The sequence below is a fragment of the Clupea harengus genome, chromosome 10, assembly GCF_900700415.2.
Source record: "Clupea harengus chromosome 10, Ch_v2.0.2, whole genome shotgun sequence".
Classification (NCBI taxonomy): Eukaryota; Metazoa; Chordata; class Actinopteri; order Clupeiformes; family Clupeidae; genus Clupea; species Clupea harengus.
The window spans coordinates 13424529-13441951 of NC_045161.1; the positions used below are offsets into that span (position 1 = coordinate 13424529).

The following is a 17423-nucleotide window of genomic DNA, read 5'->3' on the forward strand; positions in this document are numbered from 1 at the left end:
AACAAACATAATCACCACACTGCCAAATCCAACTCTTCTCCTACCTTCATGCATTCCACCTCAACTCTCCCATTTTTCACATTAATGGGGACAGAAAAGCACCAAACCAGAAGGGTGTATTTTGGCACTTCTAATGATGCAGGCAGAGACGTATTTTCACAAAGCTTTGTTTCTGTTGGTTAATCAAATCTTTCCTATCAGTCACTAAACGTAGCATATACATTTAAGTGTTGTGAGTGTCTGAAGTGTGTTATTCATAAGGAAACTCAGATGGCCAGCTGTGAACTGTGAATGCCTTTTGTCCTTTTGAAAACCATGTGGCTTATATTTACAGACGTGCATTTTATATTTCAGTGGATTGTGGAATTGGTAAAAGACTCTTTGTGTACATCCATCTACAGTGGATATAAAATAATATCAGTGCAATTATAATGCCTGTACCCATCCATATTAAGCATGTATCTTCCATTGCTTCTGAAAGAGGTGTAGACAGTGTTGATGTCAGTGGAGGAAATGATGCTTGATCCACAATTCCAAGCAGTGCAGTACAGCATTATGATTTTTTCCCTCCTGCATCCATCCCCAGAACCACATGTCTAGATGTTCTTTTGGCACTGTGTGTGTGGTGGGGTTGCATCTTGTATCTTGTTTTGCACACTCAGCTTCATTTTCAATTTAGTTGGTGGTGTTTAGCAACAACAGCTGCTATAGTTAGGTAGCATCAGCAATGTCAAGGGCATGCATTGAATAAAGAATATTGGCTGAATCAATGCAGACATGCAGAACCAGTGATGAGTTATTAGTTATTACTGCTAAATTAGAATTTTAGAAGGTCAATTTTGGTCCTGGTAAACACTTGTCACTGATAACCTGCTCGCAGAAAGCGATATCATATAGTATCCTCAGGTGAACTTAATTGATCTGATTATTTCATGGATTCCTCATATGTACTTGTTGAGATTAAAATTAAACACAAGGGTTTGTAATGTTACCTTGCAAGTTCTGTGACCTTTGCCTGGACAAGGAGAGTGAACATCAAAATAAACTGCAGCTGTAGACCTTGTGATAAAGGAGTTACCAGGAACTACTCAAATGATATTGCGACAGTTCATTTCCACACCTGATTCACAAATGTTGCTCTATGTTATACTGTAAACAGCCTTATTCAGGGGCTATTTTGAGACAAAGTTGAAGGGATTCAAGTGTCGTAAATGTATGACATTAATACACACTCTGCTTAATGGCATACCATATTCTTTAATATTCATAATTAACAACCTGTTACCTTCAGATGATTGCAGGCTTACAAAATTACAAAATTAATCTCAGTTACAAAGTTAATCTCAGTTACAATATGAAATGAATTAACATAGCTAACACTTCAAAACCGATGAGTTCAGTTATTTCTAATGGGAGAGAAAAAATACTGTGCTTGGCAGATCAGAGGATGTCCTGTTGAATTGAAGACTCTGTCTAAATGAACAGAATAGAGGGCTGCATCATAAATAGAATTACGTTGTAAAACGTTTGTATAACGGCCGTTATGATGCGTTCTACACCTTCGGTCTGACTTTGTTTGGGTGTTTCCTCGCTGGTTTTGCTGCTCTCACATTTTCATAAGTAGCTGTCTTGGACTCAGTTTGTACACGCGTTCGCGAGGCCTCCGTTTTCTGTGTGCAGCTCCGCGTCGTTGGGTGCGTGTTCTGATATATACGGCTTTCTAAAGATCAACAAAGAAAGAGACTGCAATACAGTGACAGAAAAGAAGTAGGCTATGAAATATAACCGGCTGTTACAAGATGTTTGCAGAAAATACTACATGGCTAAGCTAGTTGTAATGTAATTACAATACAAATAAAATAAGTTAAACATCAGTTTACACAACCCCTTTGATACTCTTCTTTTCAACTCTTCAAAGTTCAGTTCATATAGGTTACAGTTGCTCTTAGTCAAGGTTGTAATTGTTCACTAATAAACTATTCACATTTGCAGGTTGTCTGTTTTTTGAACAAGTCAATACATGGCCTGCATGCATGCTATCCACACTATGACAAGAAAAGCTTATTTTGAAAGGCAATCTCTTAAAGGGAGACGAGATTTCTAATGCTTTGTTCTTGATTTACTTTCATGGGCTCGAGCTTGTGTCGGAGTCTTCAGTGCGTTCTGGGTCAGTATTCTGCTCTGGGCTGTTTGCACACAGGGCCTCGGAGAGGGTTGTTTGGGTGCCCAAGTCTGTACCTTTGTCGTGTTTTCGTACAAGGGGTTCTCTAAGAATAAATGACAGGCCGAGAATATCATTATAATTTAATTACTGTCCACAATGTCAATGTAAATTACACAATCTAAACAGCATACAAATAAACAGCATACAAAGCACACTACTGGAGTTGTCCATCGTGTAAATGTTGATCATTTCATTTGAAGCACAGTCCCACAGTTCAAATCTGAAAGAACCTTGAAGCATGCGACCCCCACGGCGTCAGCGTGCACAAGCACACACAAGCAAAACCGCATGGGAGATCGGCAAGCATAATCTGCAGCTGTCTGTGAGAGCGCATCTCGGTGCACCTAACCACATGCCACCTCCACGCTCTCTCACAACACTCCACTGGGGCCAGGAAGGCACCAGTAAAACCTGACCTTGAAGGCTTTTTTTTGGCCCACCTCATGAAGCATGCACAGACCTAGTTTCATAAGCTGTGTGCAAACTCCTCTCTCTATTACACTTTGTTCTGATGTTTTTTAACCTTGATTTTCATCAGGGCAGTGTTACATGTTTCACAGCCCCACTGTCAGGGTTGGGAAGGTTACTTTTAAAATGTAATAGGGTACAGATTACTAGGTACCCTGTTTAATGAAATAAGTAATGTAACTATTTTAATAACATCATCAATGTAACTTATTACTTTTGATTGCTTTTTGATTGACAGACCAGAGGTGGTGCAAAATCAAATAAGAGAACCAATTAAAAACAATGCTCAAAATTGTGCATAGTGCCAAATGAATGGTGCCTGTCCAGATGGTGAAAAACAACCGAATGAATGTCATATTCTACATATAAACTTAAAATCTTTTTACCGAAAATAATGTATTCGGATGTCACCCCTTTGTATTCACCAACATTTGGATTAATAACTGTAATTTAATTACATATTTCTTCCTCAGTAACATATTACCATAACATGTATTCAGTTACATGTAACTAGTTACTCCCCAACCCTGCCCACTGAATATCAGTTTTTTTTTGGTTGTTTTTTTACGTAAATGCTCTATAACAATCATGATGCGTAGCCCATTGGTTATGTATCACAGCAAGTGTCTGAGGCGATACAGATATAAACCTTTGACATCCAGCTTCATCATGAAAGGCTTTTTGTCTTCTATTTAGTGACTTGGCAGAGAGTTCAAGAAGTGTATTTAACAGGCCAGAGGATGGTGAAATGACAGAAAGGGCTTACTTACCTCTTTCCAGGCGTCTCTTCCGCCTCCACAGGATCCAAATCAATATCAGCGAAATGACCACTGCCACTCCTGTGCCTGCTCCTACCCATATCCATACCCCTGAAAGAGGGGGACACAATGCGGATGTTGGTGTAGCGACTAAAGGGACATAGGGCAAGAAAGTGAAATGGTCACTCAGTTTTCTTCTTTATGAGGGCGCAACACAATCTGGCAAAATTTAATATGTTTAAAATATAAATGAATGCAAGTATTTCAATTGTGAAATTATTTCTGATACATCCTTATTAAAGATACAGTGGTTATGAGCAAAAACAGTCAGTAGCTTTCAGACACATACACTATTAAGTATTTCGCCGTCTTTTTTAAAGAACATCAGATACAGAAGACATCTTTTTAGGTCATCTGCAGAATTTGAACTCTATCATAGCTGTTTAATGCAGCAATAAAAGATAAATAAAATAAAAGATAGGCAATGAGAAAAATAAATACTTTTCAGACGGGTCACTGCTATCTTAGTCAACATATACTTGCATTTTGCTAGCCAGCCACTCCAAGGTGGTGTGGTGCAGCACTTCTAAAGCACTATAGCAGCCTCTAAACCACTCACATGTTTAGAGAAGAATATGTCCCTAGACTATGGTGTGAATGATGCGATTTGGTTAAATAATCTTAATCCTATAATAAACTACATTGCAAATGTATCTAGTCTTTTATCAAGTTTTTCTTTTCTAGTTTTGTTTGGGAGACTGTAAGTGGCATCTGTGTAAGTGGATATTTATAGTCAAATATTCTTAATGCAATAGATTTACCGGTCATGTTGGTAGAAGCAGTTGAGGTGTCATCTTTGGAGAATCAGAAGGGTACATGAGGTTAGTTGTGACAAACATATTCATTTATTTGTCAGAATATTAAAACCCATATTCACTGAATATAAAATTAATCCTGCAAATGTGGTTTGTAGTGAAGCTGATAATTAACAGAAGAATATCACAAAAATATACATAGCCAAGAACAGTTATGCAGAATTAGTGATAAAGAAAATGCATGAGAAGTCTATACTTGTCAGTTATTATTACCAAACTCACAAGCTCTTCATCTGAAAATGTATTTGCAAACGCTTATGAATGACAACTGTTTAGGAATTTCTTGACTGAATCGTCTTAATTACCATCAAGGACATTGCAAAGGTAAGTCTGTTTTCGTGCAGAATCAGTTATGCTGAGAATACATGAGAGGTCTAGTTACGTTAATGCCTTGTAGGTTGTATAGCCTTTTTTCACTCTGGCAGGGGGACTGCCAATGGAAACTAGCCTTTTGGCTATAATTGGGTGCATTTACATTTTAATGTTCATGAATGTACACTGTCCCTCTTGATCAAATAAATAAATTCATTGATTGATTGATTGATAGTTTGTATCAGTTTGATTATTTAGCAGTTATTGTTGCCAAATTGGACATTTCAAGTTCTCTTTCTTAGATTTTGCTGGTAAACACTTACCGACAATAACTTGACTCCCATTGCTAAGCCCTAAATTCTTAAGTATAGGAATCTCTACTCTGACTTCACAAAAGTACCATCCGCTGTCATTCACAGTCACATTCCTCACTGTCAGTCTGGACCAATATTTTCCTTTCTTCTGATGAATACGATCCTCTTCATTATGAGATAGTGTCAGCTTTTGAAGGTTAGATGTGTCAATGGTTTTGGTAAACATCCAGTTAACTCTGGAACCATTGAGCATATGGAAATTGCAAGTGAGATTTAAGGAAGAACCAGATATGACCTTTACAAACTCTGGGCTCAGAGATATGGTTACTTCATCCTCAGAATAACTTGTATGTACAAGAGCTCCTGTGTACAAATGAGAGAGAGAGAGAGAGAGGCAGAGAAGTAAGACCATGAGACCCTGGTTGTTTCTATGATTCACATGTTTTATGACATATGAATTCAGGAAACATCAGCCTTCAAACATGTTTTATGTGCTGTACACTATGTTCTATGAAAGAGTTTGAAGGTCTTACCAGCAATTAGCAGAAAAAGAGTCATTTTATGAATATGATCCATCCTTGACGCAGTGACGAGTGCTTTGCTCTCTCTTTGTGAAAGTAAGAGGTGTCTTCCTGTGAAAACCATAATCATCGAGATGACAGACAAGAGTGGGCTGGGAGGAGGAGTCAAAGGAGAAAAAATGAGCTTGATGGCCAAGATGTCTGACATAAAAGGATAGAAACTTGTTGATGACAAGAAAATGTACTGAAGTTGCCACATAGACAGGTACAACTTTAAACTTTAAAACTGATCAACTGCACATCATTTTGTATTCCTCCTTACAAACATTACTTTGGCATCATCACTGGCATGTTACTAATCTGACATCAACACAGATAGAATCTGATAATCCCAAGTTTTCAATCGCTCTCCTTCTACCTGGGCTGAAACTGGAAAAAGTTTCAAGCTTAGTGCTGCAGTAACACTGTTTATTTTCTTCCTAAGAAGCACGCTCATGTTTGGTCATGCTTTGAGTGTGAGACAGGGAAACACATGAGGGCCAGACAGTGTGCATGTTCCTCCCCCCCCCCCCCCTTTTCTCAGAAGAGTAGAAGAGTTAGAGCGTCATGGAAACTAAAGAGACCTCATGAGGGTCTATCATAGTGTGTGTGTGCATGTAGCATACACACATTATATTGTATGCTATAGTATGCATGATATAATACTGGCAACCTAGGTTTACTCCATAGCTTTGTTTATTTGTAAAATAGTGTTCCTGTTGCACAACAGGTAGTGAGCGAACATAGTGATGGAAATGTATATCTACCCTATATACTGTAAGTCACTTTGGACTTAGTAGTAGCTTGTGCTAAATCAGTGAATTCAAGTATAAAATGTGTAAACATTAAACAATCATCTAAAATTGATTTTAGTTAGAGATGTTGGTCTTGCTGAAAATCATTACTATGCAACCAGTGGAGAGGAAAGGGGTCAACCACAAACAGTAGCAAAAATGAAGCCGTCTCTCTCTCTCTCGCGCTATATGTGACCGTGTATTTTAAAGGTGTCCGGGAGCCGAGAGAGAGGCCCTAAAAGCACGACACCAGAGGCAGAAGTAACAACAAGTGAACTTTACTGAGAAAAAACAGCTTCAAAAGCCAGGCAGGTAAACTGGTGTTCCAGGTTGGTGGAGTTTAAAAGTTTAGCGTGCAGCCTGTTAAGTGTGAAGTCCACCATCTACAGAGGACCCAAGAAAAGAGCCAAGAAGAGGACCCAAAAACACCAGAGGCAGAAGTAACAACAAAAAGTGAACTTTACTGACTGAGCAATAAAAGCCAGGCAGGCAACCTGAGCAAAAAAGAGAAAGCAAAGAGGAATCCAAAAAATACCAGCAGGGTAAAAAACAAAAACAGAGACAAAAAATTGAGACCTTGAGAAATGGAGCTATCTAACTAAGTTACCCGAGCATCGTAGAGTTCTCCATTTCAGCTTGCACTAGCAAATCTTCATTGAAGGAATTATACTGCAGTTAGCAAGCTGTTAGCTAGCTGAGCTAGACGGTCAATTAAGTGCAGCACATTTATCTGCATAGCTTTACAAACCTCTGATAAATATCAATATTTTTGACCTGTCAGAATGCATTTCAGCTGTGTGGTGGGAATTTTGTTGACGCTCGCTATAACATTGCCTTTTCCTTAAACAAGACCACTACCTAGCCATTTGATTGAGGTGTGTGTGTGGGGGGGGGGGGACTTGTGTGGATCGTGGCCTTTCTGTGTGAATCGCGAAAAAGTGAAAAGAATGTCTCCAAATGACGTCAGTGGAAGCTCGGATGAATGTGTGTGTTGGATGTTCCACAAATGCCGATTCCACACTTCACATGCAGCAATACAGATTTACAAATGACATTTCACAACAAATACTCATGCAAAGTACATATTTGCAAATGGATGATTAATTTGTACAAATCATAGTACGTTTATTCAAATGAGAACTTAAGTCACAATAAGGACATCTTCACAGTCAAAGGACATCTGTATTTGTGGACACAAAAACACACTTGTAAATTATTGCATATTTGTGGATTGTGGTCCATGCATTTACAGATCATTTTGAGACAATTTTTTCTCTCCATATGAAAACATCTGTCATATCGGTTTCATGTATTTATTTCTCACGTTCATGACAGAAGAACACTGTGTGGGAAACATGGTTTATGTTTTGATACCCACGGAGTAATTCGTCTCCAGTTTCCCAGCATTTACACAGGAAATACTACCCATTCTCAGTATCAAATGACTAAATGAAAGGTTTTTTGCCCTTGTCAAAAAACTGCCCTTGTACCAGTTGTCAAATCATTTGATTCTTCTAGAACATAGAACATTTCTTACTCCTCCTTGCTGTGTTATTTAACACACAATGCCTCTCAGCCCGGATATGCAGTTTACCCATTTGAGCAGAAAGACTACAAAGCAAAGAAATTACAAAAACACTTGGATTTAAATCTTTAATTTATATATTTATTTATTACAAAGATGAATTTTCAGTGAGATATTGAATACTTAAATACTCATATTTAAATAGAAGAGACAAAAGTGGCCATCCTCCTTGTCAAAAATGAACGTGATCTATGGAAAATGTGACTACAAGCTTAATACTGAAAATCATAGATGTCTCACTAGATGAACACAGTGGGTTTAAACTGACCAGGTGACTCTAGACATTTTTGAAAAGAAAGGACATTTATACGCCACATCATAATTCAAATTCCTTGAAACAGGAATAAATAACATCTTTTATTTAAAAAGCTCTTTATATCAAATGCTGACAACTGCGAAAGCAGATGTTCTCATTCACATACGTACCATTGTCTTGTGCCAATAGTCGTGTAGTCATCTACCTCTGATTCCACACAGCGTGTCAAAGGAGAGGTACAGAGTGACGACGACATTAACAGCCTTACTGGATATGATCACACACAAGCTGCAAACTCACTCGCTCAATCACACACTCCCTCACTCACTTTCACACACGCAGGCACACACATAACAAATATCCTAAGACAAACAAAAAACACGTCAAACAAACAAAATAAAACAACAACAAAACATTACAACCATCACTGTGGTCGTGATTGCCTGTCCTTTTTAGGGTTTCAGTCACACAATGGCATGCCCTTTAAGATTCAGCCAAATCCCTGGACCGAAATAGCAGTCTACTGATATCCATGGACAGATATTGTTATTCATTACATATCAACCTTTCAAGTGAAACTTAAAAGCATGTGTTTAAGGCTCAGTGGGTGAATATGTACATTACAGTGTGAGGAAACACATTTTAATAATGCCAGCATTGCATATTCTTCTAAAAACACACAGTGGCTTGCTCTTCGCTTTGGTTTATAAACTATCGGCTAATGCAGCTCAGTACTGACAATGTAGCTGACAGGTAGCCTTCACGTAACAGCTCTTTGTGTATATAATATATATATATATATATATGTGTGTGTGTGTGTGTGTGTGTGTGTGTGTGTATATATATATATATATATATACACACACATATATATATATATATATATCCGTCATCATTGCATGGCCTTGACCTCAAGTGACTGAGACGAAGAAGTGTGGCTCATTTCCTGACATTACGCAGATTATGCTTCAAATGTAAAAGCTGAAAAGGTAAAAATAGCTGTCGGTAATGCAGTGCGCTAATACATTTGCTCACACACCAGTCTGGTTCCAAAAGTAACATTACATCTAGGCACAGTGTTAAGGATTTTTTTTCTCTTTCAATTCAGTGTTTCTACAAAGTCATGGAACTTTGTGGATTCACACAGTGACTGGTCAGGCACAACAACTGGATGAAATGTGAAGAATGACTAGTCAACTGAAGAACTGCTGTGCACATTTAAAAAAAAAAAAAAAATCATCAATCATCTTCAACATGAACTTCATAACAAAAACAAGAACATACACACACAATAAAACAGACTCTCACTCTCAAACAATACAAAAATAGAGTTGTTCTCATCACACCATCGTTAAATAAATAGATAATGATTTTGAGTCCAATCTTTGATGCTACAACTCGTCTTTGGGGTTGATCTGGATGTCACTGATCGAGTGTTGGACTTTGTCGAGAGCCTCTATAACCTCATCTGCCTGAAGTCTCTCCTGCAAAGAGGTTAACAGAGAGCAGGGGGAGAAAGAAAATGAGTTTAGATGTTTTTTTTTCCACTGTTACAAAAGAATTACACACTGTTTCACACATTTTCATAATTGTAGAACAAATCAACATATCCTTTTTTAATTGTTTTTAAAGTTTTGTTGATCCTTTTCCACATACAGAAATGCCACACCAAAAGATCGGATGCTTTACAGAGTCACAGGAACTCAAAACTTCAATTTGTGGTTGGCCTTCCGACTGCACCAGAGAAACCAGTCATCAAGATGGGTACTCGGGGTGGTGAAAAGGGACTTTTATTCACACTTTCCTTGGTTAAAATATTTCCATTAGTAACTAAACTTGTTGCTTCATTCAAATGCCTTTAGTAACTCATCGCTAAGTTCACGTTTAACCAATGAGCTGTGTCCATTATTCTAAAGAGCACCTTAAGTAGAACTTGCGGGTGTAAGGTAAACGACTTGTAACAGTTCTAGATGGCACATTGTTGTGTCATTCACTGGGTCGCTATCCTGCTTGACTGAACTTCATTGCCAAGAGTTAGGTTTCCACACAGCTCTATCGCTATCCTGCTTGACTGAACTTCACTGCCAAGAGTTAGGTTTCCACACAGCTCTATCGCTATCCTGCTTGACTGAACTTCACTGCCAAGAGTGAGGTTTCCACACAGCTCTCCCTCTCACCAGCTCTCTGAACAGGGGATCCAGTGTAAACCACAGAGCCACAGCACACCTCTGGCCTTTGGTAACAGCACGCACTCCATGGGGGTTCTCCCCTCCTGATGAGAAGCCAACCATACGGCCACACCGAGGCTTCACCTGGGCCTAGGGGATAATAATAATGATCATAATTACAAATGTATTTGGTATTGTTATGTAAATTAAGATAAAGTAACAACAAGTCACATTCATGAAACAGTGTCTCCAACAATAAAAGGATATTACAGTTTTTTTCCAATAATTTTCACTCCATGTCTACTTTTTAAAAACTCTTCACACAGTGGGTTTTACAGACAAATCAGTTAACCTCTGGTGCAAAATGCACTACAACCACCAAAACACTTCATACTTCGCCCCAAAGGGACTCGTGCTGCCATAACAATAGCATATGCTCTCTTCAATTGAACTACTTAATCCAGTGTCATACAACTATGAAACTGTCATAGTAGGTCACTAACCTACCTGTGGCTGTTTTTGGCCGTGTAATTATTTCGATGAATATGGGTATACGTCAGTATTTTTGGCAATGCGACTTGGCTATTCAGACTATTTAGATTGACATAAATATGTCTATGGGCCCCGGCTACGGGCCCCCAAGACCCACGGACCCAGGCCGCACCTGCTGCACCCCCTATAGTTACGCCCCTGACTTAATCACTCAATGTACAATGAACTTAAACAAAAGGATACAGCAACACGTGATGTATGCATTTTGCAATGCTTCAAGTTGTCTGTTTTTTTTTTGCACAGTTTAGTGTTGTATTGCAAAAGAAAAGAAACATGTATGACACCTCGTACACATAAAATAGGTAATATAAAATAATGTAGTTCATAATTCAGCTATATGCCTCAAGACAGCTCCTCGGTACATTTTCGGCAGTATACTATAGTACAAAAAAAGTGTGCAGACACTTTTCTTTCCCAGTACAGTAAAAGAAACAACACACGAGACTACCACTAGAAGTGTCCTGCAGCCCTAATGCTGATCCGTGGTAAAAAAAAATACTGTAGATACAAGTTTTGAGTGTGGCAAAATTGCTAGGTGTGATCAGTGGTACAGTGGTTAGTGTTGTTGGATAGCAAGTAGCTGACCTGGGTTCAATTCCTGGGAAATGCATGATGCTATTGTAAGCCACTTTGGATAGATGTGTTTGTTGTAGTTGCCTTTTTGGGTCACTTTGTCTCATTGATGGCCCATGACTTTCAAATGCAGCAGAAATAGTGGGAAAATGTCTTCAGCGACAAGTATATTTTTTCCTTCATATATGTACATTTCAATGCAAATTCTGTACACCACTGTTGTAAAGTTGTATAGTATAGTTGGTAACAAGGCTGCAAACAAACAAAACAAAGCAAAGTAAACAAAAAAAAATTTCAGCAAAAATTATAGAATAATCTGTTTAATTTTTAAGTGTATAATTTCATTTATCTGTCACAATACAGCATCTTTCCATCAACAGTGATCTAAATTTTGTCTGGTTTTGAACTAAAAACGGTTTTGAACAGAGTATCTAAATATCGGCAAAAAAATGCTGTAGTTGCACAGAGTTTTGCTGGTGGTGAACATTGACTGAGACAGGTATCCATGAATTTCGGAAGAAGTGGTCATTGACTGCCTTTTGTAGCTTAGCAATGGAAAAGTATCCACAGTTTAGTTCACATAGACTACTGATATGCTGGATGTGTTAAGTGTTTTGAGAAAGTGTACATGGTATTGAAACAAGTGTGAAAATGATTGGAAAAAACTATAGGTAGACAAAGTCTAAGTAGATACTAATCAAATAGTACCTCACCGATGAGGATACTTGGCATCAAAAATCAAAGGCTTTGCTACAAATGCTGATTATTGGTTTTTATTTCACTAAAGGCTGAGTTCTCTCCCTGTAGAGGAAGAGGGTACTAGAAAGGACTGTATGAACATGAGCCTTACTGTGAGTGTTTTGGCATCCATCTCTGTGAAGATGAACTCTCCTCCTTCAAAGTCTCCATTGAGGTACAGGAGAGCACTGTGACAGGTAAAGACACAGGTTAGACAGGACAGTACTGAGGCCCTTTTGACCTTTCCGCACCCTCTCTGGTACTGAACCAAGATATCAGACAAGACCACAGGCTCTGTTTAGCAGGCAAGCCACTGGCTGCTCCACGCTGCTCAGGAAATGAAGTCGACAGCATGTCTCACACCACTTTGGGTGATGAATATCAATGTGCTGACTGAATGTTCATTTAATTTCCATTGATACTTTAATGTTTCCCTACAATAGTCCCACAAGCTGTACACGTCTTTAGACTTATAGGTGCAGTCCGCGATCGTAATCCCAGAGAGTTTTGGTGCAATTCAGCAAATTGCTCCTCACAGTTTTCTAGCTATCCATTCAGTGTTTGACTTCCGGTGTTCTTACAAAGCCCTGGCAATCAGCACGGTGCTTCAGGATCACGGACAGGAGGGATGTCATTTGATTTGCTGTTAAACTCAAATATCATCAATACCTTTTTTCAAAACCAAAACGGAAACTTTAACTAGGGAAAAGCCTAAACTGCCACAGAAATTGGTAAATCAAGATATACACATAACCCAACAAACACAGTGATTACAATTTGAATAAATCCTGTTTGAAAGAGATTACTCGTTGTTTAATTATTAATTATTCACAAAAAGAGCTATATAGATTTAAAATAGCTTAAAGGTAGAGTCCACAATTCTAATGCGATACACTTCATACACGGACTAGCAGTCCGTTCTGTGTATGTGCTCAGATAAACTCTGTTGTCCACAACCTTTAATCTAGATCATCTGTTTTCAATAGAATAAAGTTATCAATTTAAAACAGGGTCAATTAAAATATAGACCACATGCTCTGTCCCCATCTTATTTATAACAGTGGACAATTAGAATAGCTCCCAAATGTAATGTCTATGTACAGTATATATGGTGTGCTCTCACCTATAGTCTCTACAGGTGTATGCAGGTGGCTCTTTCCAACACTCATTGGCCTCTGGGTCTAGTAGGCAGTTGTCAGCGTGGATGGGGTGACTGAGGTCATTTCTGTGGTCTTGCTGTCCTGAGGACACAAAACACACCAATTACAGCCATGAGTCATAACGTGCTGAACAGGATGTTACTAGACATGTCACTAGACAAACTGTTAATTAACCCCTGTGCAGTGCACACACAAAAATCATTGGCAAGCAGGAATGCCCTTTTGGAAGTTGTAGGATTGGTTCATATAGCTGGACCATATTGAAATTGTAGTTGCAGATTACAAAGCCCAGGAGGGTTTCATAAACAAGTATTGTTTTCTTAGACTATCTATTTTTGTATGAGTGTCACCTAAAGCGGCTCTAAGTGAATGAGTGTACAAGGTTGACAGCCCCGGTTTGGTTTCACACCTTTGGTTTCACACATTGTGCTATTCAAAGAAATGACGCAATGCATATGTCCTGTAGAGACCGTCTTCAAAAGGGCAGAGGAAAGATTGTTCTTTGTTCAAAGCTTGTTGTCAGGCAGGAGATTTTTAAAGCTAAATCCACTGACCAATAATAATACGATTATTAGGCATGTATATGATGAAGAAATTTCGTCATAACATTTTCTTAACTGCGTTTGGGAATAAGGGCCATTGTTTCCTTACTGCCGACAGGGTTTGGGAAAAGGCTAATATATCAGCTTGCACCGTTAGTGGCAAAGTAGGAAGTATAGCAATCCCATAGTGTTCAATGTTGATTGGTTAATGGCTGGTCCTATAGTTTCAAAAATTAAAGTAAAGGTCCAGTATTTAACAGACACTTTTATCCAAAGCGCCTTACAAAGGCATCCTACAGTGGCTGGTAATTGAACACCAGTCAACCAATTGGAGGGTGGTGATGCTAGCCATTGTACCACCAACACCCCAACTTGAAATAGTAAGTAAGTAGTAAGTACCTGTGATTGCAGTCCTACACACCAAGTGTGTATAGGAGAAGTGCAAAGTGGAGTTCAGCATGAAGTACGACTCGATTATTTTCCTTGCCTTCTCGCTGACATCGTAGAACATGCGTGCACTTTTCAGAGACACACGTCCCTCGTAGCCAAACTGAAAACACAATCACACACGTTGATGTTCATAGAAATAACACAGCATACATTATGCTCACACAGTCACACACATAAACAAGCTATACATACATGTTTACACACACACACACACGCGCTCTCTCTCTCTCTCTCATACCTCCCCCCACACACTCACACACCCACACACCCGCTAACTCACAATTTCTAAACCACAATGAGCACTTTTTAAAAGTAATTTTGCTCAGATGATGACCATCTCGATCACTTTGAGTATGCATCACATTGGTTAATGCAGGCACATCCTCACCTGCAGAGTCTTCAGCACGGTGGCGCCCTCAAACTTCTCGTTGGGTGTGTGGGGGGACATTTTCCCTCGGTAGCCGTCTCCTGCCATGGTTACCGCCTGAGGGGAGGCAGGCAAAGGAACAGCATCTCAGACACGGCGGCTCCTAACTGAGTCTGAACAGCCCTGAACATAAATCCAGTATTTGCACTTTCCTGTGCTGTTCTGAACTCAACTCAACATGGTTGGTTCAGTCTGTATTGTGAGCTAGGCTATTTCTATGAAATTAGGTTGTTAACTTCTGTGTGGAATTGAAAATGAAAAGGCATTGACTTGAAAAATGAGAAATGAGAAAATATCTAGGACTCCAGGTTGGGTTCCTCAAAAGTGTACCTAGTCCCACTGCTGTAAATAAATACATGACTAATCATTAATTAAGTGCACCCAAAACCCCTTCATAAGATTAATTCTGAGGTTTGTTATTTCTGTCAGTGATTTGCAAGTGAAAGCTGTTTATGAACTGAGCCACATGAAGCTGAACTGAACTGAACTGAGCAGGCCAGAATGGACAGGTATGGTCTTACATGAGCTAGGCTCTTTAACTCTGTGCACTCGTCCTCAGAGATGACATCATCCAGAAGGACACGCTGGGTCCCATTGAGAGCCTCTGAGTTCTGGATCAGCTTCACATTGTCATACAACAATGGCCCTCCTGTTCACAGACAAATGAAGTTAAAGACATTTTAAAAAGTTGTGCCGATACCATCTGTACAATATTGTGATACTCTTGACAGAGCTATGCAACGATACAGTGAAGCCTGTTTATGCACTCATCTACAAAGCTAGGGAGAAAATTGGTGACGCTGGCTACATTTCATGACACATGTTGATGTTTGCACAGAAATAATCATACATGAGGTTCATGAGGTTCCATGGTGGTATTTACAGAGGTTGATATACAATAGAAGACAGACTTTCATTATATAATAAGAATAGCAATAGTCCAAATGCCAATGAGAATTCAGATGGATAGTGTGGTTAAATGGTTTGCCTACCTTCCTTGAGTTCCTGCACCACAGTAATCGTGCCGTTTTTCTTCTCTGAGATTGGCACATACTCCATCCAGCCATCAGTACCAGAGGGGATTCTAGGAAGGTTAGAGCAACCCCAAAAGAGTTCAACCTCACCAACCTCACCAACCTCACTCAATCAATCAAACAATCAATCAATGAAAGACTAGGCAACCAAGTTGTTGTTTTGATACAACTCTGTTTAATGAGTCACATCATGACAAGGGCAATTATCACCTCCATCTACAGCTTCTGCAAGCAACAGGAAACAAAACCAGTGCACCAACATGCACCCTTTACAGCAAGGTAAGCATTTGATTTTGTTCTGAGACCTTTAAGGCAATGAGGGAAAAATCACTGCCTTTTACTGACTAGGATATTGCATTGAGACACACTTGAGGCACTGATTTTGGCACTCAGCATTAGAGACACTTGTTGACTCAGTGGGTTGAATTGAAACTTGCACAGATTTGAGATGATATCAGCATGCCTGCTTACCTCTTGGAATCCTCCCTGCCACCTGAACTGCTCCAGTAATTCTTAAGAAGCACAAATTTTGAAATTATTTATTTTACACATTCATTCATGACATTATATGATATTATATACAATACTTGATATTTGTATTTTAATAGATTGTTGTAATGGATTATATCTGGAAGACAGAAGTTTTACATTATGGTGCAGCTGGCACAGATGCAGTGATCTGTGGTTGACCATAATCTGATTAGTGTTTTATATCACCCATAGATCATTGTGCAATAATACTTTCTTACACAATACAAATGAATGATGGCTTCAAAAATGCCTTAATGAAGCAGATATATTGACCGTATATTGACTATTTATGACCCATATATTGACTCATTTTGAAAAGAGAATGAATTTCAGGGTGTTAAAAGCAACTCATGAACATAAATGATAGGTGGAAGTAATCTGCACAATGTTGCGCTGTGCAAAGAGATTGCTCTTTTTGCTTTGCTAATTTAAACACTAGAGGGAGCAAGTGAGCCTTTACTGCAGCTCTAAAGCCTGTGCAGACACCTGTGCCTCAGTTTGGCTGCCGCTCTAGACTGGCATGGACAGCAAACATATCCTCTCATTACTCGCACAAAACTGTGCTTTCTGAAATACTGACAGGCTTACCCATAGCAAATCTAGAAAATGTGCAGTGCATTAAGTCCAGAAGACGGAAGAATACGGCAATGGACTGAAAATGTCATCAATACTTTCAGCTTTCAGACCTGTGTGACATTAGCATGTTGCACTACCAAATAACCAAAAACTGCATAACAGTACAAAATGTGACTTACCCCTTCTGTGTACTCCACCCCCATGTTTTGGCTGCCCACCTTCAGCAACTCAAGCTCTTGCTGGTGACGTTTGACGTACCAGTCAGCGTCCTGGCAACAGAGAGGGAGTAAGATGAGCATTAGTAAGACATTACAGTCACACCCAAGAAGTATTAAGTAGATGATACACCAACAAAGAACCCTAAAGTATCAAGTCCTGAAAGAGCTAAGAAGTCTGTCCCACCTATCCTTAGTTAAGGGAAGAGGAAACCATTGCTTGATGATGTTTTATAGTGTTGCCCGGTTTTATTTGCAAGACAGTTGTGTACGTAGAAGGCTTGGGCAGCTGTACTGTGTTCACAATATGG

General features: G+C 39.1%; 2 protein-coding genes across 7 annotated transcripts in view; both read right to left on the reverse strand.

Annotated features, from left to right (window-relative positions):
- Positions 1-1237: 1237 nt before the first annotated feature.
- Positions 1238-5684, reverse strand: LOC116222176. Of its 5 annotated transcripts, none has more exons than XM_042708858.1 (6): positions 5485-5684; positions 4961-5314; positions 4272-4304; positions 3463-3600; positions 2124-2265; positions 1238-1743 (listed from the first exon to the last, which is right to left on the reverse strand). In XM_042708858.1, the coding sequence occupies exons 1-5, from the start codon at positions 5678-5680 to the stop codon at positions 2126-2128; spliced, it is 861 nt and encodes a 286-aa protein (XP_042564792.1). In that variant the 5' UTR covers positions 5681-5684; the 3' UTR covers positions 1238-1743; positions 2124-2125. The 5 variants fall into 5 exon arrangements, with proteins under 5 accessions (XP_042564792.1, XP_031431298.1, XP_042564791.1 ...); XM_031575438.2 differs by having other exon boundaries at positions 1238-1720; positions 2124-2267; positions 3463-3561; positions 5485-5677; XM_042708857.1 differs by having other exon boundaries at positions 1238-1720; positions 2124-2267; positions 5485-5677.
- A 1725-nt stretch (positions 5685-7409) lies between these two features.
- The window catches only part of p3h2 (prolyl 3-hydroxylase 2), a 58650-nt gene continuing 48636 nt past the window's right edge, over positions 7410-17423 (reverse strand). The window contains exons 6-15 of one of the 2 annotated variants that reach the window (XM_031575444.2): positions 17077-17166; positions 16262-16302; positions 15749-15840; positions 15278-15405; positions 14718-14813; positions 14279-14429; positions 13301-13418; positions 12290-12365; positions 10373-10464; positions 7410-9630 (exon numbers count right to left, since the gene is read on the reverse strand). In XM_031575444.2, the coding sequence (XP_031431304.1) occupies positions 9603-9630; positions 10373-10464; positions 12290-12365; positions 13301-13418; positions 14279-14429; positions 14718-14813; positions 15278-15405; positions 15749-15840; positions 16262-16302; positions 17077-17166 (912 nt within the window). In that variant the 3' untranslated portion in view covers positions 7410-9602. Of the gene's footprint in view, positions 9631-10323; positions 10465-12289; positions 12366-13300; positions 13419-14278; positions 14430-14717; positions 14814-15277; positions 15406-15748; positions 15841-16261; positions 16303-17076; positions 17167-17423 lie in introns of both variants that reach the window. The other variant, XM_031575443.2, reaches the window with a different exon arrangement.